Source organism: Bombus huntii, chromosome 2, assembly GCF_024542735.1.
Source record: "Bombus huntii isolate Logan2020A chromosome 2, iyBomHunt1.1, whole genome shotgun sequence".
NCBI classification, from domain to species: domain Eukaryota; kingdom Metazoa; phylum Arthropoda; class Insecta; order Hymenoptera; family Apidae; genus Bombus; species Bombus huntii.
The window spans coordinates 19,845,575-19,870,019 of record NC_066239.1 but is presented as its reverse complement, the minus strand read 5'-3'; the positions used below and the strand labels follow the sequence as shown (position 1 = coordinate 19,870,019).

The window sequence follows — 24,445 nt, the reverse complement described above, 5'->3', positions numbered from 1 at the left end:
AAAATATACATTAGTACTATTTAGAAACTAGACAGCCTTCGTTGATCGATATTTTTAATAAATTACTTCTAGCAATATTATGGGTGAAGATAATCGATAAATTAGCTTTTGTACGTTTATTACGTACATGTGTTTAAGACCTTTGGTTCCGTTCCATACTTGTGATCCTTCCTCTCGGAATACCATTTGGAAACAACTTCTCGTGCTGGTACAATCAACTTCGGATCGGAACACTGCATCGAGTAGATATTCTCCCCGTACGGAGAAGTCGACTGGGGAATCAGCTTGTTCGTGTTCAGCAACGTGTTCGCCCACGCCTGAAGATAGAGGAAAAAATTCGTAATCGAGCGTTACTCTTGAGTCCATCCGTGCACGATCAATTGCAAACTAGCTAAGTCATGACCGCATGGAGTTCCAGACAAATTACAATTACGTAAATTAAAAGCATCATGAACGAACTGCTGATCCGTTGATAAAGTCTAGCACTACAAAGCAAAAAATATTATTTTTGCAATAGGACGTTTTAAAAATGAATCTTTTTATGAACAGATATCAAATTTAATAGTTAAAAATATAGCTAAAATACATTTAACGTTGCTAAAATGTTTCGTTGTTAAATACAAGTCAAAATCATGTTAAATCATAGAAAAAATATTACATTACAGTAAAATCTTGATTATCGAAACAACGATTAATGGAGAAATTGAAAATCTTCGCTTTATCATTTATAAATTTAACTATTTAAAAGTTTTTATTCTTATTTGATATTAACGTCAATAAAATAGTTCGAAGCTTATAAGCAACTTATGTTTACGAAGGATTATATCAAAATCAGAGTTCAACAATTACGATCAATCCAACAGAATAGAGTAAAAAGTGTTACCTTGGCAGCAGCGATTAATTCTACGCTTAACCTCATGTCTGGGACACGATGTCTCCTTCTGTATTCGTTGTGAACGACTAGAGCCTCTTGTTGCCACGCTTGTTCGTCTAACGTGTAATGTGATTTAGGATCTAAAAAGGTGATTTTTTTAGTAGGACTCGGACTTCCTGGAGGTAGAACGTTCTCCGTGAAGCTGCCCAAGAAATTTCCCGCTGGATTGTAATTACAAACGACGTAAACCTCGCCGTTTCGATTCCTGGCCATTCCAACGCCCAACTCGGTGCTGTCCTTCCACACGACTTGGGTGAAGTGGCCAGTTTTTAGGGTGGTGGGCTCCTTTCCGTACTGATGTTGCGCCTCTTCCGCATACCTGTGAATAAAATGTGTAATAAAATTAGAAAGGTGGACGCCACACATCGCTATCACGATTCTTACCATCAATTACATCGAGTTCATTGAACGTAAATTTTATATAGTTACCATTCGTTTACCGGCTCCTCGCCACCTACGATAGTCTTCGGGTTGGAACTCCACATACAGTACAAATTTTCACCGTAATCTATGTTTGCCCTGTGCTCTAACCTACCCCTAGCCGCCAGTATATTGGCCCAGTCCTGACTTGTTTTACATAACTGCAAACAAATAGAGGAAATATGAAATATAGAGTTGAACGGTTCTATGCTACAATTTTTATAAAATTTCAACTTTATAAAGAAAAAATTGTTAAAATATTCTACAAAGTATCATCATACTGTACTTGATATTGAAACGAAAAGGGGTGTATTAATATTCTTTTTAAACAACGAATCTTTAAGGAAATAATTAAATATACGATACGTTTTAATACGATAGAGAATATTTTTAAATACCGTAGGTTCTGCTGACGCAAGATTTAATTTATTCAGCTATATATATATATATACATATACCAGCTGAGTTTATTTATCGATAAACATGAAGAGGAAATAACCTGTTTGTTGAGACGAAGAGGTGGTACTCCATGCCTAGCGCGATACAAATTGTGCGTCTCGATGCAAACGTTGATAAATTCCTTAGGAGGCCCCAATCTGCGCACAGATGGTTTACGTGTGTCAGTCTTTGATATCTACAACACACAGACAGAATACCGCGTGATAGACAAAGTTTGTGCGATATAAATAGGACAACAATATGAAACCTTTTAAAAATAAAATACACAGCAAATAAAATCAAGATTGCGTTCAGTCACGGAATATCAAATATTTTCTTCGATTTCAGGAGCTAGAGAGAAGTCTCCTCTATTATCGGGTTCGCGATGCTTTGCTACAGAATTAAAAAGAATAAGATATTTTAATTATATAACTAATTTGATCAGTAATATCAAATCGTTGTGCAAAAGGTTTATTCCAGTTTGGTATTTACTCCAATTAATTCTGAGGTTATTGACCTCACGAAAATTATTTATATAACCGAAACTAATTTAATATTCCTTCTCGTAAAACATCGCGCCCTCTGATCGTCTCAAAGCAAACGCTCCTACGCTTTAATTTGCTGAAACAGCTATTGCAATTAGAGAATAGCAATACGATCGCAGTTTTATTATAGCCGTTTTCCTTGTACGTGCATATACAGGGTCTATAGAAAAGAAAACCTTCCCACATCGGTTATATTCATACTGAAAGTATTAATCCATCAGCATCGTTCCCTAATGGCGAGCAGTTAATAGAGAAACTCGAACAAAATTACAAAAGTACTAATTACGATTGCAAAAGCCAAAATGTCAATGTCTAAAAACAAAAAGATAATTTGTCAAAGTTCTATAATGAAATACTTCATTTTCGTGGAATTTGTCAAGATTCTAAAGTCTAGATAAAAAGACGAAGTAATGACGAAAAATAATTATACGAAGCACATACCTGGAATTTCCTTCCATAGGCACAACATTAAACGACGTATCTAATAATCTAAATTAACTGAAAAGAGTTACAAATGAAAGATTACACTGATGCAACATTCGCTTAATCTCGTTAACGGCTTAACCCGGAGTTTCTATTAATCAAGCTGCACTTTATCTAAATTAAGATAAATCTATCTCATAAATAACACGACGAATCAACCTTTTGTCACACCCTGTATATGTGCACGCGTGCACGTTACGGTCAAAGCGAAATCACGCGATCGCGCGAATGCAGCCAGCAATAAAGACGGTGACGTCCCTAATAACCTAGATGCGGAATATCCAATGGGGAGTAGACTGACTGGCAGAAATGATTTCCCATCGTGCTATCGTAACGCGATCATTTCCAGCACACGACAGTCAGGAAGCAAGCTATCGTAAAATCGGCACGTCCTCCTCTATCGTTGGGGTTTCCGGTCGCGCGTTTCTCTTCGGATTAGCTTCGACTCCTCCGCAACTAACAAGTATAAGAAGAGACCCGGTAATCGATCTACGGATCTATGTAATTTTTCAAGTTGAAACGATTAAACGGAAAGATTTATATGATTAACAGCGGCATAGTAATTAATTTTATCGGTCGATAGCCGGAAGAAAAGCCAACTTCAGATATATTTTTGTCCAACATGCACTATCGACCGGTCGTTGCGTATTTTTAATTTCCGCGCAAATGTCACGCGACGCTTCGTTGGCCATTTGATTAATGCGGCCACGGATGCTGACAAGACAAATGGTGTAAATAGAAGTGCAACGAGACGTTGAAGATCGTCCTAGATTTTGATTCTGATTAGATTCTTCTAGATTCTAGAATAAAACACTGATTTTGTGGGGAAAATGAATGAAAAATAAGGTAAATTCCATCACAGGTTCTCTACTATCCAACTATGGAAAATGGGAGTAATAGCAAAGACGTAGAACAAGTTTGTAGGTCTTGAATACTTGCGAATCCTTTTCTACCTTGATTCGCTACAAACTTGCGATAAAATATAATATTTTGATAAAACGTAGAAACGTAGTATTATCGTTTAAAATGTTAGCAATTGAAACTGTACGAATTTATACTGTAGACTCACCACGAATTAATTCTTCAACAAATACCACGCTCCTCTATAATTGCGCGATGCATCTGCCGATATTTTTTTTTTTTATTTGGAAGTAGTTTACAATCAATTCTCATTGACAATTATAATTAAATTATTCTGGCGTGGTACTATAACATGAATAATAAGTGATTATCGTATGTTTGATTATCTAATGTTTAAATCTAGAATGCTTTTTAGCCTGCGAATCTGATCCATCGTGTCAAGTAATCGAATAACTAGTGGATTTTGGTGATTGTTAATTCTTATGTTATATCTGCCGATATGAGGCGAAAGTTCAAAAAGCTCCAAACTCTAATCTACTCTAATTAGATTAGTTTATTTTCCACCCTCCTTGTCTAACGCAATTATTCTATGCGGAAATGAGAAACCTCGTCCGAAATCAAGTAGTTGACGAGTCTCGAGAGAACTCAGCCCCCTGCCAATTTCCTATTTATACTCGTTTCTCTTCGATCTGCGCGCGAGTCATAGTAAACGAGAGCACAGTGTCCTCGCGTACAAGGAATAAATAGAAGATTAAATAGAACAAATAGAAGAACAGCGCGGATGGACGCAAAGTGTAAAAGCGAGCCGAGAAAAATCAACACAGCACGCGAACTCGACTCTCGAAGACGATTAGTCATCATTGCGAGAGTAACGATTTCCCGAGGCGTTATGCACAGCCGTTCACTAGACGTGTCTCTCGAAAAGGGAACGATCCTGAGTCATCGACAGATGCCAACGTACCCCGATGTCGCTCGCTCGTCTACACACGGAGTTAGGATTCACGTGATCGCGTGAACGCGTGACGATGATTTACTTCGCCGTTTAACCCTTCAAACGGTAACCGATTACGGTAACTCGTGCGTGTTTGTCTGTTCCTTTTCGTTTCGATTTTCACGCGTTTCGTTCACGTTGACGATGAATAATGAAAATGAAATCGCCGTTCGTTTTCTTCTTGACAAGGGATGATTTATACATCGATAGTTTGTGGATATGTTGCGGTAATTAGGGTTTAAGGAATGCAATTAATGGACTGGATGTAAATGTACTAATTTAAAAGTTAACGTCTGGGTTTATATACGTATATAAGTATGGAGAATTATGTATTACAAAAGAAAAGATAATTCTAGATCGATATCGTGTAAGCCTGAAAAACATCTCAGAAGGATAAAAAGATATTACGATGTTGCCCGAGGACTGATTTTATGTTTTTGTCGCAAGCTCGTAAAACGATAATAGGATAACCACGTCTCCCAAACATCCTGCAGGGCACAGCCATTGAGACAATAACCAGATAGTGTCCCAAACCCAGAAGACAGTAACATGATAGGCGCTTTCTGACAGGCGCTGGGCGCAGGGGTGACAACCCCTCCATAGGACCCAAAACCTTGGTATATAAATCTTCCTAAAATCGGCACTCGACACAGTCGATTTTATATATTATTATTCTTATGATATTATTCTTATAATAAATTTTATGTAGACTATCATATCTGAAGTTCGAATGTCTCGCCTTACGTGCGAAACGTTCAAACTATCGCGAAATAATTCAAACGACGTGAGGAGACAACCGGTAATTTGTTAATTTCACGATTTCCTGTATCTACTACGTGACATTCTCGCTGTAACTCTTTTACCAGTACATAGGTAAGGTATCTCTGACATATGGGAACTTTTCCATTTGAGATACTTGCAAGAAGAATTTAATGCACTTTCAAATAAATGTTCAACTTTTACTTCGCATTTAAGTTTCTATACGGTAGAAATTCATTTATCTGAATCGAAGGACAAGCGGTTCATATAACTGGAATTTGTATAATAAGAGTTAATCGACTCTCTCCATTGTCTGTGATTTATCATAGAAAATGAAATTTGATTAAATTTATTTTCTGCGTATAACAAAGATATACAATTTGATAGATGGAGCGAACAGGAATTCGTTTAATTCGACGCTAACTAAAATTTTGTTTCACAAGCAGTTCCACTTCGAATGGAATTCCACCCTCGTATTTCAAAATCGTGTAACTTTCTATTCTTCTTATATAACAGAAAATTCTTTGGAAGCAGAATTTCGATCGCAATACGATCGATCATAGAAAAATATATTTACCGGTGTCGACGAATATCTTGCAGAGTCGGGGGAGGCCGACGATGACCTGGCACTGCTGCAAGACATGCCGTCGCTTCCTAAACTACCGTGGAAACTGCCGTGCAAGGAATTCGACAGTGGCCCTGGAGACGCTGGCGACGCTGTCAAAGGAGATTTCGATCTCACCGAATCCGTCCTCGACCTGAAAATCAGTAAATCGATTATACGCTCGATGCAGAAGCACAGCGAGCCTTTCAGATTTGAGGCAGTGACACTCGCGGCTAGCGGTGCACAGATTTAGACAAGCAACTTCTATGAAAGGTTTCCTCGGAAACAACGGGTCTATGTTGCGTTGTGTCGCCGGCGTTTCAAGCTGTCGGCGATTTAGCTTCGACGTACGTCGAATCTCAATGGAGTCGATCAAAAAGCAGTGTGATTGAACCGTTTGTATTCGTAGCAGCGTACAAGTCAGCTGTGCATTGAAAGGAGCTTTGATTGGATATATTTAAAGAACCATTCTTTTCGGGGTACAAGCTAATCGGAGTGAGAAATTGATTGTTTGAATTTCACGAGAATTCCGATAATCGAGTATGCATACGTGTTGTATGGTAAACACAAAGACAATAATTTAAAGAACGACCATGACTGATATAGGAAAAAATTGAATATATACGGGGTTGTAGAATTCACGAATCAACTTTGTTTATCACGTCAACTTCTAATTCTAAATTTTATCTGTAGATTATGCTACGTTTATATTGACCTGTTTAGATTAGAAATTTTATTTATAATATATCTGGAATTGAAGATACTCGTACGATGCAGTTTCGAAAATTCTTCGCTAGAGTGTGGTGGTAGTAAAATCGTTTTCTTGGAAACGAGTGGACTGAAGTTGAAAGATGGATGAACAAGAAAAAGAAACTCGGTTCCAGCTATTAATCCATGAATCATACATTTTTGTTATTTTTATATCACCCGACTCGACAAACACTTAAAGCGAAAAGCATGGCAAGCAATTCTGCAGATTCGTAGGCAAACATTTTCTCAAAATACCATCTTTCCCAAAGGCTTAAATGGAAAGTTCGCTAAGTCGCTTAATCGTTTGAAATTATTCGATTCCCGCAACGAATGTTTAGTCTTCGGTGTCCTGCTATTTCTCTGCTTAATCCGCTTTCGCCTTTCCAATTATTCGTCACAAGTTTCGCTACGTGCTGAGGATCCTTGTCTGTTTTTCTTAAAGCGTTCACACTGCCTGCAACATATGCGCGACACGTCTTTTGATAGTTCGTTGGAATTCCATCGTCGAACGAATCACAGATTCACGTGGATTTAACACATGCCCGATAAACTCTCCAATTTCGTTGCGTTTATCGGAATTTTACCAGCTGTTTGTCAAATCTTCAGTTCCGTGTACCAGGCCCGTTAAATCTCTTCTTAAAATCAAATCATTCTCCGAATTTATTAAAGTCGTAGCTTCGAAAGGAATGGTTCTTAAGAAATGAATGGATTACAAATAGATCGATACAGGACATATCTAAATTAATTGAAGCAACAGGATCAAAATACCCAGGTGCCATTACTATAATCGGACGATTTAAACAATTCGCCAATTTACTCTCCTAAAACATTCTCTTAAATGCTAAAACATTCTTTATTTACTTTGTTAAAACATTCCCTTAAAGATGCCAGCGGAATTCTCAACTTCAACAGCTCCTTAAAGGATACAAGCAAAAAGAGCTGACGGCGGGGAACGTGTTAAATTAGCGTCCGCTTCTCTTCAGCCTCGTTTCTCGTTCATCGAGACGCTGAATCAAACGAAATTAAACAAGTGTAAGCAGCGTTAAAGCCGGCGCCGTACAATTTCGCCCGGAACTCGACGATCCATCCGAGTTCCGTCGACGGATCTGCGAACAGAAGCCTTTTGTGTCTCGCGTGGCCAAAAGCTGAAAGGTCGAGAAAAGCGTGCGCGAAACTGCCGGCGATCTCCCTCTGTGCGTCGTCAGAAAGGAAAAATCGTTGCGGCACATGCAAAACGCGAGCCGAAGCGGTCGAACAAGAAGATCGTTTAAACGTGCTTCGTGAAATTGTACGAGTGCCTCTAATCTATTTCTAGTGTATGTTCCACTGTGGGCTGAATACTGTGATGCCGGCAGGATATAGTATCGTTAACGAGTCTCTTTGTCCATTTATGCGTCTATTATCGCGAAAATATAACGTTACGTGTGAATCTGTCGCAAGTATCTGCTAACAATTTATTCCACAATTGCTTTCCCGACGCGTCGTTTGCAAATGCGCGTGAAATTTATGGTCGGCGCCTCATACCGCGTCATTTTAACGAATAGCATCGTCTAGAATACTCTAGAGCGAGATAAACGACCCAACAAAAGCAAACGACCAAGGATTATCCCTGGTAATTGTATCTGACATGGAACTGGCTTTGTTCGCCAATCGTTCGTCGACGCGATGAATTTACGCGAGACGAGTCTCGTACGAAGAATCATGAAATTCTTGGTGGGTTTAGTATTATACCGAGGAATTAAATGAAAGATCCTAAGCGACTTTAGTGGTTCTCATATTTCGATTCTGAGAAAATATCCAAGCAATGTTTAATATCATACATAGAAATATAATCTAACAATCTAACTATTTAGCGATAGATAATAATACTTAAAAAAAATAGACATTGTAAAATTGAAGATCTGTCTTTAATGTACTAAAGAAGTGATTCATACGTTAAGATATATATGTTCATGAAAAACTTTTAACGAGTATCTATCGTGTCTGCGATGTTTCTAATTCTCTTTTGTTGCTCGTCAGTGGATCTAAATGCGAACGGCTATTCGTTTGGGAAAATAATTGTTACGTTTGTTTAATAATTGCAGATGCATCGATATAGCGTTAACAAGGACTTCATAGATAACCTTTAAAAATTATGCCAGAATACTTGTAATAATTTATCAAAATGTCAGACATGCTGCCTCAGACATCACCTAAAATTTCAAAAAGTTCCGCACAATATACACAATATATTCATAAAAATTCCTTACGATAAATAATCAAATATTTCCGCCAGTTGTTTCCCATCTGAAAATGCGACTCTATTCTTCGATAATCAATCGCAATCAACATCATCGCCACGCAGGCATTACAAACTCAATGCGCTAAACTCAATTAAACCCGGCGAAGCGTCCAAATACGTCGCGACAGTGAATGACTCCTCCATTGAAAATGGGGATCGTAGCGAGGCACGACATTTTCAACGTGACCGTCGTAGCCATCGTTGCTCCTTTTGTCAGGCAACAGCTCAGCGTATTTACAGTATCAGCATTCAGGCGGTGAAGTAACGACGAAGAAGCCGAGAGAAAGCGGCGTGGGACACCAAGAACGTCGTGGAACACGCGAGATGCCACGGCAAGAATTACGCGCGCACCGCGACCGTTTCAGGTTCACGCGAGCGCGCGCGCTTCCATACGCCGTCGTCCGCGCGTGCACGCTTTTACTTCCTTCTTCCTACGAGTCTCCTCGACCACGGCCACGGTCGCCACTCGCCACCAGAAGAAACGTTCCCCCGTCCTTTCTCGCGTCCCGCTGCTTCTCGCGCGTCGACAACGATTTATTAACCCTCGCGAACGTTCGAGCGCGAACTTTCAGGGGAAACGGTGAACGCACGGATGGAAAGGGCATTGTTCTTCGCGAACGTAAATTTGGAAAGTTGGACAGCCGGACTTTTGCACGCACGAGAATCTTGCTTTTGATTCTCTGCTGCAGTGCTCGAGATGATCTCGTTTAAGAATCGTTGAAAACTTTCACCGGTTACTTTTAAAGATATCTCGTTCGATGGAATCATAGGAATTTTTTGGTGTTTTAAGTATCGCAGACGAAAGAATGGGAATTGAGTTGCGCGAGTGTTGAGCTTCGTGCGATTGCACCGTGATGCTATCGGTTTCAATTGCCTTTCTATTTTACGTTCACCTGGTAGGTTTAGCTTCTTCTATGCGTGCGGTAATTCTTCGTGATCAATGTTATTGCATTTGATTTTCTTCGAGTAAATGTTTTATTCGAGGATTTTTTTTTTTTATTTACACGTTTTACACTCGATAAAGTACCAACGACAATTGACAATATTTCTTTCAATTTCGTGCACTAAATGGACTTTCTCTCGGCTTCGTATTCGTCGACTATGTCATTACTATTAAACACTAAGGCCATTCACCGAACCTAACGAAGCCCTGAAAGGTACAAACGGTGGATTCTCCTTCTCTCTTTCTCTCGTCTTTTTCTTCCCTTGCGCCATCGAATCGTCGAGTACTCTCGTTCACGCGCTGCTCGGCTTCGTTAGAATCGGCGTTTGGCATGGCTACAAGTCTGCACACCATAGGTGAATACCTTTCGGGCGACAACTGGTCGACAAAGCCGACCACCTTCTTTTTCGTTCCGTTAACGCTGAGCGAGGGCATACTACAAGGAGGGGTAACGATTTACGATATACACAAGCCGGACATCCTTTGACTTTTACTTAGAATTACTATACATCGTTCAAGATGTCCCGAGTGAAATTAACGCGGAAAACGCATCTAACCGCGAATCAATTAGCGTTGGGGTCGTGTTTCCAGCAAAATTACTTATTCACGCGAGATCCATGTCACCTAACAGCTGGAATTCAACGGTGAAACGTCGACTATTCTGGCTCTTTTGAGAGATTAATTGCTTGCGCGAATGGCTTTCGAAGTTTACATCGAGTGGATGATTAAATGGAAAATGAATTAAATCGACGAAGTTAAATTATAAAACCAAATCTGCTCGATAATCGTATGTTCGCGAAATTGTACGATTACGTCAATAAAGGTCAGCTAAATTAAACGTCTAATTTAATCATCGATTGTTTTAAAACAAAAGAGTTATTTTCGACGTTTAAAAACTTGTTTCCTTCTTATTCCTTTCGAATCTGAGAACAAACGCTATACTGAACATAAAAAAATGATACGTTTTAATAAGATGGACTTTATTAGCAGTTCTCGAGAAAAGAACCGAATAAAAGTTGTTCTTAAAAAAGGAATAACGAAATTCGTATAGGAAAATCGAAATGCATACTATACAAATATTTACTCGTGTTTCTCCCGTAGCAGACATGGTGCAAAATCAACAGACATCCTAAGTAAACGAATGTCTACCCCTTATCCGAATCCCAGTGATATAATATTACGTATTTTAAGGTTTTTCTCTCGGGACATCTTGTTCTAATATGTACACGTGTAAGTACCTATGTATGTATGTATATTTACACGTATAAGGAAACCTGTACCATAACAAAGAAAAAAAATTGATAAGTTCTGATCTGTCTCAAATCAGATATTTATGTGTGTTTGAAGACCGTAAGGGCAAACTTTATTACAAGTAATGCACTTTTTCACTAATAGTTTATAATTACACTACACAGAAAAATGTATTGAATGAGCTGACGGTCATAAAATTGTATAAATTGTACTAAATTTACTATGATTTATACAAATTATTTCCTGATTAACGAGCATAAATACGTGAATGAAATTCGTACACTAAAGAGGTATTCGAATACTCGTATGTATTAGTAAGATATATATCTTTACAGTTATTACGTTACAGTTATTACGTTCGAGTATCTTTTTATAAATGCATTAAAAGCTTAATTTCATTGAACTTTACAATTATTTCATTCCATATTTATCTCATATCAAACTACACACGCTAATATCGAAATTTATCGACTAACAAAAATTCACTTGTAAAACTGATTCTCTACTCGTTTCGAACAAAGTAAATATATATTACGAATATATTCTAAACTCCGAATTCCCAACATATGGTTCGTGGCCCTCGCGATTAGTTTTAAAAATATTTGTAGCGCTTAGATATTTTGATATGTCTACTTTGTCGTAGTAAGCCAAAATGAATTGTCATATTTGATTAAAAAAAAAAATTGAGGAAAGATTATTTAGTTGTTGTAAAAGAGAGTCAGGAGCCAAAATTGTTAGGAAACACGGCTCTAAATTTGTTAACTGTTAAAAAAAGGAAACGTACATCTATAAAAAAGGATAAATACATAAACTACTTTTGCATTTCTGAAGTTTTACCCAGAAACAAGCGATACGTTCAACGCGGCATTTCTAAGAGCCGTGAACCGGTTCTCGTTGTATCAACAACGCTGTTGCAAATACGTTACCTAGAAGGAAGCACATTACCGAAACGAAATTTCTTCGCATACACGCATCGAACATATCGCTTCATTCACGTTCCAGGAAGTCTGGTTTCTCCCGGTTTTCCCTTTCAGTCAATATAATTAAGAAAAAATGACGCATACCTGTTCGACTTTGGCGTAACGATGTCTCTAGTCTCGGACGTGTATTTCCTTTCAGCACGACCGCCGTTGAAAAGCTCGACGGTTTCCCTGGTAACCGTTTCCAGGAGAGGTTCTCCACCCCGTCTACCCTTACTGAAGGTCCTTTGATCCGTTTTACGGACCATAACCACCCTCGACAGAGGTTGATTGAATTCATGGCCGTGCATCGTTGGCGGAATCATCGCTAACGACTGAGAGAGGGGTCCTCCGATTCGCGGGGACCTGAAACAGATTATTCGAGATTGCAGAGTGAGGGGATTTGCATCGAATGCTCCCTGTTTAAAATTAAAATGCTTTTCATGCTACGATTAACTCGACGTCCGCAACTTTTTCTTTTAATGAATTTTTTATGAAATACGATTCTGTTCAAAGACGCATGCTGAGAATCTGTTACTTTGTAAATTCTTTCCTCGTTCGTCCGAATAAATAGCAATGTGGTGAAATTTTAGTATTTGTATTCATAAAAGACAAGATGAAATTTTGTCCAACTAACATAAATGATAATATTGGATTGTTCGAAAGATTCGTAAACGAAATTTAAGAAAAATTTAAACGTGGTATATTTTTATAAACAATTTATACGCTATTCCTTTTGTAATAACTTTTGGCTATTTATAATGGGACGGATGGAGTTCGAGTGATATAGAACAATATTGGCATATTCATTATTGATACATTGTCTTTGTTGTTTTGATTTGATTTGATACACTAAAAAACATCTTTTCTATTGATTAATCTTGCATTTCTTTTCTTAATTACTCTATACATACAATGATTAATAAGTAGCATTTATCAGAATTTAACATTCCGTTACTTCGCACGAGTTTATAATAAATAATTATTTTCCAATCTTGGAAACGTTATGTACTTTTCGAATAACCTAATAACATGTACAAACGAAAACGATTGTTATTACAATATTTGATAGACCGTGAATACCTACTTACGTATTTATGGAAGACTTAAAAGTATAAAAATTTACAGACTGCGCCTAATATGAAAGAATATATAAAATATTGAAAACAAAAATAAAGTACTCGTGATAATATTTCATAAGTGAAATAAAAATGTTTATTTGGATTCAATTTCTTTAGTTATATCTATTCATTAACATCTGCAATCTATTCATAAGATGCTCTCGTGTACCAAAGTTTGCAAATTAAACATTTTTATGTTGTGCTATTCTCATTAATGTATAATAAAGCAAATTTGTCATCTACATTTGAAACCTATTAGCATAGCGGGCAATAAACCGAGACCCTAATTCAACTTCTTAGCGTTACAGTGTGAAAACAAACGCTTTGGGAAGCAGTTTAGAGAATCGTGACGATCGTATTTTACAAAATCACGTTATGGAACGGTTAGAAAATAAAATTATGGTAAGAATTTAACGGTGTTGAAGTAATAAATTACACGATGTTCTTTTCTTATAAGAATTTTTTCTCCTCGTGGGAACGTCATAAGTTTTCCAATCCCATACGAAAAACATATACGCGCATATTTACGATACTTGTAATGCCTACTCTGCTTTGCGTGACTTGTTAACGAGGTAAATATATTTATAACGAGTCGTGAATTGCAGTTATCGTACTTACAAGCACTTTTAAGACAGCAGACAGAATATATTTACTCGAATAACTATATTTCCTTGGAAAAGTCGCAGCAAAAAGAAAATATTTTAGAATATCTATGTAACGTTACTCTGTCAATTTAGGATCATTGTATCGGATAACTTATCTTGATCCCTTATTTTCTAGACGTAAATCGCAATGATAAAATCAATGATAAAGCGCCTGTAGGCGTCAGCTATAACGGCATTAAAGAGAAGAATCATCGTAATGCAATTTAATTAAATCAATCGCTAAGTAGAGCGATAATATGACAAATGATATCTGACAAACGGTGTGCGTTTTAGAATCAAAGATATAGTTTTCCTACATGTAATCCTTACACATTGAAGGTACGTACATATTCTTACTTTATATGGCAATCTCCGTACTATATTATAATTTACTTTGGCATAATTACAGACTAATTAGCAAATATTTCCTATCTTGAAAACAATAGAAATTTGATCTATTTTTGAGATACTTCAGATATCTTTATTATTACCTAGACTTGCTTATTATTCTATCAAAGTGTATAAACAATTTAATTTTTTTTATAAACTTTATTATCACATTCCTGATAGACAAACATAATTAATATATATAAATAAATTATTCTACTTTTATGACAATAGTGACACATTTTCTACAGGCTAAAAGTTAAAAGAATAGAAATATCATAACGTGTTTAATATAAGAAATAATTTAGAAATTTCTAACTCTATAATTTAATTGATTATAGTGTTGTTTCCTGAATCGTTGAAATTATACTACTTGTTAGTTACACGTCGATTTTTTTAAATGCATACGACAAACTTTCGTTTCCCTTTCGAATCAAATTTACATTTCATATTTACACTTCCAATACAAATCTGTCAAACATTTCAATTCATACAACAAACTTTCATTTTCCCTTTCGAACTAAATTTATAATTACCGAACATACAATAATAGCATTCAGCTGAATTTCACTTTCATCGGGGTTCGTACGATTCTTAACTCTTCAAACAATCTTCGGGGCTACGAATTATTGTTGCAAGAATTGCTATAACGGGAAATATGTTTTTGTGCGTGCCGAGGGAAGGTAGATACATCTAATTACGACGAATGTGGTAATAACATCTCTTGGTCTATGAGCTCGGTATTCATAGCGATGAGTGAACAACCTAACACTATCGTGCAACGTATAATGAAGCACATAGAACGAAGACCTGCAATTGTTCATAATTTAGTCGCTCGTTGACACTATTTATGATTACGGTAGGTATCATCGTCTGCTTCAAACATTGACGAATTTTTCCAAAAAATATTTGAAGATACGTGTTTGTATATGCATACTAAGACTTCAAAAAACAAGAAATCAAATCTCAGTTACCATTTCATATAAAAAGTGCAGTGAATGTCGCTATTAATCTTTTAGAAAAAAAAAAAAATGTTGTGACACTTTACCTGTGTCACCCTGTGTACAGGATGTAAATAAAATGAGTGGCTACACTTTGTTATCGTATTCTTTCTAAGGACGGGAAAAAAATTGTGATCGCAGAACCGGAACCTTTTTCTTTCCAGGATATAAAAACTCTTTGTTTACATTAGCATTTACATAATAACAGTGGCTATTATTGTCGAACTGATTTACTACGACGTACATACGTAACTTCAATGTCAGATCGACTCGTTACTATACCAATTCTTCTGATTCTACGTATAGCAATTATTCTTCTAAAGTTTCAATATAAACAACAAGCGTCTCGATCTCAACGACAAAGAGGAAAAAATCATGACAAATTAAAAACCTCAATAAGAAAAGAAATCACTTGCATGTATGCCTTTTCGTAGCAGTTTACAATGAACAAAATCTCTATTCATACAACAGAAAAATAACAAGGATATTATTTATTATTGTTTCTCATTGCTAGTATAAATCCGTAGACGAGATATCTCGTGTCTTAATGAAAATATACACCGGATATATCCTAACATCACACGAATGATATTACTTCCAACACATCTTCCGTACGTAATAAAAAGCGTTAAAATGCACATCGCGCTCTCGTCGCCTTAAATTTCTGTTAATTTGTTCGTTCGCGTGCTCCAACGCATAAATTTCAACGCTTGACCAATTGACCAATTTTAACACCTTGCTGTATTATTTTGAATATCACCCTAGCTTGTTCACCCTAATACAGTATGTGGGATGTATCCGCAATAATTTGGAATTCCCTTTCGAGGGAAATCGCTTGCAACCCGAAATTATCCACTCGATTAAGCCGGTTGCTTGCCGGGACCTCGTTACTCTTAAAACTACGCCCGCTGACTCCTCGTTAACCTCGTCGTTAACGCGTAGTCAGATTCTCGTTCCGCGGGCAATTAAGGCTGAATTTCTCCGAACGTCTAATCAACGGAGGGGCGAGTATAGTGGGTGTCTCTAGCATCGCAATTTCTTGCGGATCTACTCTTATACTCGGGGGACCGTTTCGCACGCCAAAGAAGACGCTTGACAATGATTTTTACGATCGCAGCACGATACGGGGTCGTGCTCGGAACGGTGAAATTGCGAATCAGCGATTGGAAACGGCCGATTGATATGTTCGGCTCCGATGCACTCGCCAGAGGAAAAAGTAAAGCTCGTCGATCGTAAATCATTTGAAAGTGTTACTGGGCTTTCTTCGGTGAAGCAAGAGCTTAATCCGAATCTGGATCAAAACTTGAACGTGGCTCGCGTGAAATGACAATGATACCAGTTAATAGTTTATTATGGCGAATGGTGTTACAAGCGTGTAGGTTCTTTAAAAGAGATATGTACATGTATATAGGGTGTTTCCTTTATATTGGATATCTTACGATCAGTTACTTTTGCCGTTGTAAAAAATTGTGTCAGGGTGATAGTTAATTGGCTCGGATGAACGAACATTGTGGTTCGCGACTTGTACTTTGCTTGTATTTAAACGGAACTGTTAATTTTTTTTCCTTGCTTTTTTTCTTATAAACTGTGCCTTTTCGCTATCTTTAGCTTAAAGAGCCAAGGATTATGGAAATGAAACGAATGGGTAAAATAGCACAGGTATAGAGGCAAAAAATGACGATTAAGTTACGTAAATCGGAGTCGCGCGATTCGACCCGCATTTCGTTGCGACAGAAAAACAATTGCAGTAAATCAGTGTTTCTGAAACAGCTAGAATACCAGAATCGTACTATACTCGTATTCGCTTCTGATTCAACATCTAGTTTATACATACGTACATAGTTTACTATAATACTTTGATGCTTTGATCGTTCTAAATTAGCGAAGAATCACTTTCAATTTCATCTCTTCTTATCGTCCTTACTTTATTATGTAATCCCATTTCGTAATACCTGATGAATAAAAAATATACACTAGCTTTCGATAAATTAAATAACGTTACTTTATTCTTACAATGAAAATACACGATTTGTGTATACCCCTAATCTAAAATTTCATTTCTATTTTGAATATTCGGATAGTAGAAAAAATGATTACCGAATAAAATAAACAATTATAAGACCATGCTGACTCTATTCTAAAAGAATTTGGAGAATTTTTCAGGTGATATAAAAATACAAATATCGTTTTTTGTTTAAAGAAAGTATCTTCGCTTATATAAAATAATAGCGTTCGTTAATATGAACGGTTTTTTACATTACTTTTCAAATTCAATTCTATATCTTCATCAACATACGCGTTTTACGACGACTACACATACTTCATTTACATATTTATAACGTCCTAACCACGAGGTGCCCTCGGATGACCTCAGATTGGACAAACGACCATCCGAAAGACGAAGTCACGAGTTCTTTCACGTTTATTTCTTGCCAAACAAAACAGTCCAATTTAATAGTAACACGTTACGAAATACCCTAACCACATTTCACTTCGAGAACACAGCATTACTTTGAATACACTTGCCAGTTTAAGTCATCGAACCGAAACAGAACCTCTAACTCGTTCTTCCAATACCAACATTCCTATAGTTATCTCCCTCGTTCGATCACGAACCCCTATATATCAAAGAAAACGAGCCTAAAAAACAAGGGAACGAAAAAGAACTCACCGCAAACCTCGAACGTCGACCTCTTTTATGCTGTCTATAAAACAGAAGCAAGGATCTTCTCACGGCGAGATCGATATACTCCCGTCAAAATCAACGATCCAACCTGAGATCGTTAGTCTCGTCCAACTGAAACACGAAACACGAAACAAGACACTGTGGTGATGGATTTCGAGAAATAGTAGGAAATCTGTTGTCGGCACGAACTATGGAGGTGAGAAAAAAGACGTGACAATCGAACACGGGATCAAAGGAAGCGTCCTCGTTTCGAAGCTGCGCGTGAACAAGACTCCATGGCTCGGACCGTGGCACTGGATCCTTTCGTCGAGGCACTCTAACTCGGCTCTCTCGATACAAACCGCACGACAGAACGAACAAAACTGGCACGAGAGTACGAGAGTCGGGCCACGAGAAAGAGAGACGGGCCTCTCCGGTCTCGGAGAGGAAAGGTGGCCAATTAGCCGTTACTCGGCGCACATGCCTTAACCAACTACCCGGCGCAGCTGCAGCGCCGCTGTACGCTTCTAGGGAATCGCATTCATAAACGCGCACGATGCAGCGTCGCTCCGCGCGTCGTTGTGCAGCCTTCCAGAAGATTCGCGTTTCTTTTTTAATCCGTCTTGTTGCAATTTATTTTTGTTTTTCTCTTATTCGCGTTAAATTTGACCGAATATGTATACACCTCGTTTCGTGGTTCGTGCGATGCGCGAGTTTTCAAGTGCTGCGATGTTTCGATGGATTTGATCGAAGTGGTAAAGTGATTTGGCTATTGTTCGTTAAATTAGTTTGAGGTTATTCGCTTATACGAGGATAAAATGTATCGCTCTTTGCTTGACAAATAGGGATAGTTGATAACTGTTGCGAATTTTTGTTTTCGCAATGAGCCATACGTTATATATATGTATTAATTATTTTACTACGTCTTCTCTATAAAACGAGTGATGTCTCTTTCGTTGTATCGAATTACTAAAAGAGCAAAATAGGTATTTTCACGAGAAAATAGCGTGTATACCGTTAATTTATAAAAACACTTTCGACCATCTTTCATGTTTTAATTTGAAACTTTTACGATCGTGTTTCTCCTAAGGATATAGATATATTTCGTGGTTAAAACGTAACAGACGTTAAACGTTTTTACGGTAAGTTAAATGAAGCATGTGATTAGAAAACCGGACACGGTTATAATTTCTCGTAGTTATGAATCGAGAACAAAATAAGCACTTCTGAAGTTTTGAAATAATAATAGTTTGTATAAAATTATTGCACATAGCAAATTGACTCGTGACTCAGATAATCGACCTGTCGTTAACATCTCTAATTTTAGCCTAATTATTCTAACATTTATTTATTTATTTATTTATTGTTACTCGCCAATTAAAAAAAAAATCACACGATAAAATCTTCAAACAAAACGTTACGATACACGAAACTCACTACGAATTGCCGCTGCAGATTCTCCCGTTGAAACGCAGCGCGATCGAAACACGCGTTGTTACATTTTGCATCGTCCTGTTTTCCAAATTCTCCTTTCACTCGTTCTAATTTCCAATTGCACCTACTCTGCGCTATAGAAACACAGGTTTAACGAATTCCTGCTCTCCGTTATACTTCCAGCAACGGTAAAGATTCTTCTGGAAGGCGAGAAAATTCCAGACCGATCGGTATCTCGAATTTCACGTACAGGAATAAACGTACGAGCTTAAAGCGAAAGAGTCTCCTCTAGCAATTTCTCCATCTCCTCTTTCTCTTCTTGTCGCGACAAGAAAAGAAACCCGGCAATGAGTTCCACTAAATTACACAGACCGGAGGGAACCACCGTCGAGGAGTAAAAGAGAAAACGACGGAGAGAGAGAGAGAGAGAGAGAGAGAGGGAGAAAGAGAGAAAGAGACATCGAGACGGCCGAGACGACCGAGAGAAACAAAAACTGAAACGATTTTATCGAAACGCATCCTGCGCGCGGTTTCTTCCGCTTTCGCGACAAGGCGTAAGTACGGTGCGCGCCGCGGAAAGCAGCGTAATAATTGGAGAACGAAGATGTACGGCCGAGCGAGTACCGCTATTCCGGCTGACCGGAATCACTGCTCTGGAACAGCACGACGGTATTCCTCTCCTTCGCTCATTTTCTCTGTCTCCCCTGCATCAACGTGTTCACGGAGAACACGTGCAACTGGCTTAACACCTGTTCCAACGTCCGAGCGCTTTTCCTTCGAGTGACCATTGATCGTCGTCGTTCGATTTTGCCTCGAAGACACCATTAATTAATCTAATCGCACGCTTCGACCATCAAAAACACGTTTCATGACGGTTACAATGATAAACAACAGGCGGCAAGAATTCTGTCGCCGGAATAACGCTTTAAAGTATAAAACTTCGGTTTTATGGGCCGTGTAAACTCGAAGGTCGACGCGAATAGAATGGTTCACGGTTCGATACTTTATAGCCCTCTTGTGATTTGTGTTTCTGACATCACGTGTACCGGCAATGGATAATAATTTAATTTTACTATACATTATGGACGTCTGTATAAGAATATTCGTAATTCATGTTTGCAATTAGGGCGCATTAAGTATATTTTGTATCGTAAAATATGGTCGTAAGTGAATATTGGCCATCTGTTTAGAATGTCGTTTCAAATTGAAAAATAATTTACGGAATTACGTGGTGTGTGTCATTGTTTGTATAGAACAAGTTTACTTACGATATAACGCGACACTAATGTAATTGAAAAGCTTAACCTCTTTTTTTTTTAATGGAACACGCAAAATCACTTATCCATGATTACTCATTATTATGCTATTAAGAGTGTCAGTGTAGCGCTTATGAAATACACAAAAACTAAACTCCGAACAAACGAACGTTTTTCCATTCCGTACGCGCACTTTTCCTTATCTGCATAATTTATCGGCAAATTTAATTTACTAGCGATACGTGACCATTATTCACCACAGCGCACGATCGCGTAACAAACGGTGTTCCGTGGCGCGGCATGAAGAACGCTGAAACGCAAAATGGCCTGTTACGACGAGGACAATGGAAGCCTTACGAGGTACCTTGAAGAAAGGAAGCGTCCTAGCGAAGAAATTTTGGCTACGGTTTGTATGTGGTTACCTGAGACCATTGAATCGACTTTGTGTCAATAATTCCTCCGTTATGATTCACCTATCTGATAAACTCACCCTTCCCCATTTGTATATTGTAAGCATTCACCCGCTGTTCGTATGGAAATGTTTTTTCGGCTGAAGGAACATTTCTGCGTTTATATTTAGGATTTGAATGTATATTGTACGATTACTTCAAACCGAGCACCGGTTAATCCAAACAACATATATTATAATTAAAGAACAATGTGACACCGAATGATTCGATCGGCGAATAAAATTTCAATCGAGCGAAGGTCTGAAAACATGAAACTTATCTAAATGAGGTCCAGCTGAGCTTCAACAGGAACGGCAACGAGTTTCACCGGATCCCAAAAAAAAGACTGAGAATGTCGGAGGCCTTGTTAACAGGATCTACACGTATTCATTTCTGCAATATCGTTTTCAACCTTCGATTACATCTCGACGGTATTCCTTGTCGCGTGCATTATCAATGCCTCCCGTTGAATCATCTAACATAGACTAAGATAGACGTTCATCGCTTTACAGTCAGTAGTCTACCAGTAATAGTACGCATTCGAAACTTCAAAATAGAATCTCCATCTTATTTCAACCTAAAATTATAAACAATTAGAAACAGTCTGCAAGGAGTGTCTCCGTGCAATGAGAAAAGGCACAACGTTGTTCTTGGAAGCTAATGAAGCAACGCGTAAAAGATAAGATCGCGAGCCGTCAATGTTGCAATTAGACGAAGAGTATATAACCGTTCTGAGCGCGAAACCAGCGTCAGTTGCACGCTAACCGGACATGGAAGTGCGTTTTCAGAGAGATTTGCATGACCGTAAGCGACGCACGTGACTGTCGCTAGTAGAAATAAAATATCATACTTATTACAGAGCTTATACGCCATCGCACGAACGACACGCGTGCAATATGTGTCATGACCTACCACAACACCGTGCTCGATCGATAATCCGACACTGACGCTCGTGAATTGAGAATGAGTAGGAGCCACGTACGATTCACAGACGAAGAAATGATAGCGGATATATTTTTTGCACCCTACAGCGACTGTGTACATTAATATTAAATGGAAAGTAATTGACGTCATTTATCCAATACCATAGATTGGATTTATACTTGGAAGTTTCTGCAAATGAGATTGCTATTAACGTCTCGCGTTAAATCTTACTTGGATTTCCAATTAGAGTAGGTTCACTGTAAATATGAAATAATTATTTATTAAATGAATTCTGAGAAATTGACAATAACCATATAGAATTTTGTATAAGTAGACGTTCTATCAAATTTTACGATATATATAATTTTATTAAATATCGTATCTGCAATGGAATATAAGATAGAATTATGGTTGGAAAAAATAACACTGAAATTAAATGGTTTCCTACTAATTAAATAAAAATATCTCGCAAGCAGTCGGGCGTGAATGACAATCAGTTAAAAACAAATTTCCATTTCATCCGACTGATTTAAATTCCAACGACGTCATAGAAACATGATTTAGATAAGGAGCAATTAGTACTTCCACCGGTAACATAACAGTGATAACACAACACGAGCTCATTGTTTTATACTCGTTCACACGATAAATCGCGTGATTACGATTAGACGACTAAACGATTAGACCTGGAAACAGCTGAGGGTTGATAACGTTGCATAACTGCGTTCGGGAGAACGCGACACGGAATAACGTTAGTCGTTCAAGGCCGAGTACGCTCACTGTAGACAGAGCAGTGCAATCTGCATTACAATGTCATTCATTGTCGGTCAGGGCACGAACGAAAACGTACGATAACCGGTCGCCACTCTTACATGTCAGCTGTTGTCTTTGTGAAAAAGTTAAGAAACAGTGCACCGAAGAAAAAAAAACGAAATCACGTGTTTTACTGGTACAATTCGATCGACCCAGAAAAGCATGACACCATTTTGGCACGAAACGGTATACTATCCGAAACATGGAAAGTAAAATAATTTTTTTCAGAATAATTTCGCGATAGAATTACACTTTATAATGATTTGTTGGTTCTTAGATTTTATGAATGATTTCTATTAATTATTTATGAAACGTTTCACTTATTCAGAATAATTTGACAACAGAATTATGTTTCCTGATGACTTCCAAGCTTCCTCGATTTTATAATTGGATTTATAACTGATTGACAAATTCTTTTTACGTCTGACAATTTTGTCTGCATTATGTTTCTTCGTAAATGTCGGATACCTATAAAGAAATAGGAAAATCATGCCACAGAAAGTAATTTAAAACGTCCATTGCTGCTGCTAGGTCATGGCCTATATTCCCGAGAGGAACATAGATAATATTTCCACTACTTTTTTATCGCGAGACGTAATCAAGTGGTTAAGCAGAAATGTTAATAAAACGGCAGTCGAGCAGATGGTGACCTCATATAGCGTCAGGTTTCTAAAATCTTGAAAGAAGTAAGATATTCCTCGTTTGTTAAAATGGTGATTATTTGTCCCTCGATGAACATATTAAAATTTTCTTGTATAGAACGTATTTTTAGAATAATACAAATTTCACGATAAAAAGCAAGTTTCATATGAAAAAAAGATTTAATTATATATATGTATCTTCTTTTATAAATTTCTCCTTTGCATTAACATTTTCTTCTTCTATTTATATGTACAACGTATAGTATAACAATGTTACTGTTTTCCATACCAATTACAAAATATGCAAACAATCGCCTTTTCGACGATGAAGATAAACCACGCTCGATACAACTCGATGAAATTATTTGTGACAACTCGGCACAATCGTGAAATGGGTTCGCGTGAATTGCACGCGCGTCTCTCGAGAATGATGCTATCAAGATCACCGGCTTGACTTCCGGTGTCCGGATCATTACGTGCATAGGTACTGTAATTCGATCCACGAGGTCGTACCCATACTGGAATATCATTGACGATAATAAAGAAGAAAAAAAAAAAGATAAATCGACGAAACATCGAAGAAATATTGCAAGTTACACGCGAATGTCAGACGTTCTTACGTAACCATTCGCTACGTTACGTTATCCGACTTTTGGTCCGTAATTAAGGTGACATAAATTAAGAAGAAGATTGATCTATGTAATTCCGTATGAAATAAGAACCGAAGAAATTTGATCGGTGTGCATGAAACTCTTATTTTTTATCTCTGTTTATCTTGAATTATGCCGAGTAATTTGGTAGAATGTCGGTAATTTAATACTGTAAATAAATTATACTTGTAGATTAATATTTTCGTACAATATTACCGTGTGAAATACGAAGAAAGGGAAA

At 37.6% G+C, this 24,445-nt stretch overlaps 1 protein-coding gene across 4 annotated transcripts in view; it reads right to left on the bottom strand.

Moving 5' to 3' along the window:
• The window catches only part of LOC126876558 (uncharacterized), a 38,332-nt gene that overhangs the window by 3,576 nt on the left and 10,311 nt on the right, over nt 1-24,445 (bottom strand). For 2 of the 4 annotated variants that reach the window (XM_050639437.1, XM_050639428.1), the window contains 7 exons: nt 12,325-12,585; nt 10,374-10,445; nt 6,009-6,189; nt 1,854-1,988; nt 1,364-1,515; nt 884-1,253; nt 128-317 (listed from right to left, as the gene is read on the bottom strand). In XM_050639437.1, coding sequence (XP_050495394.1) covers nt 128-317; nt 884-1,253; nt 1,364-1,515; nt 1,854-1,988; nt 6,009-6,189; nt 10,374-10,445; nt 12,325-12,585 — 1,361 coding nt within the window. Of the gene's footprint in view, nt 1-127; nt 318-883; nt 1,254-1,363; nt 1,516-1,853; nt 1,989-6,008; nt 6,190-10,373; nt 10,446-12,324; nt 12,586-18,043; nt 18,170-24,445 lie in introns of those variants that run through there. The other 2 variants (XM_050639454.1, XM_050639448.1) reach the window with 2 other exon arrangements.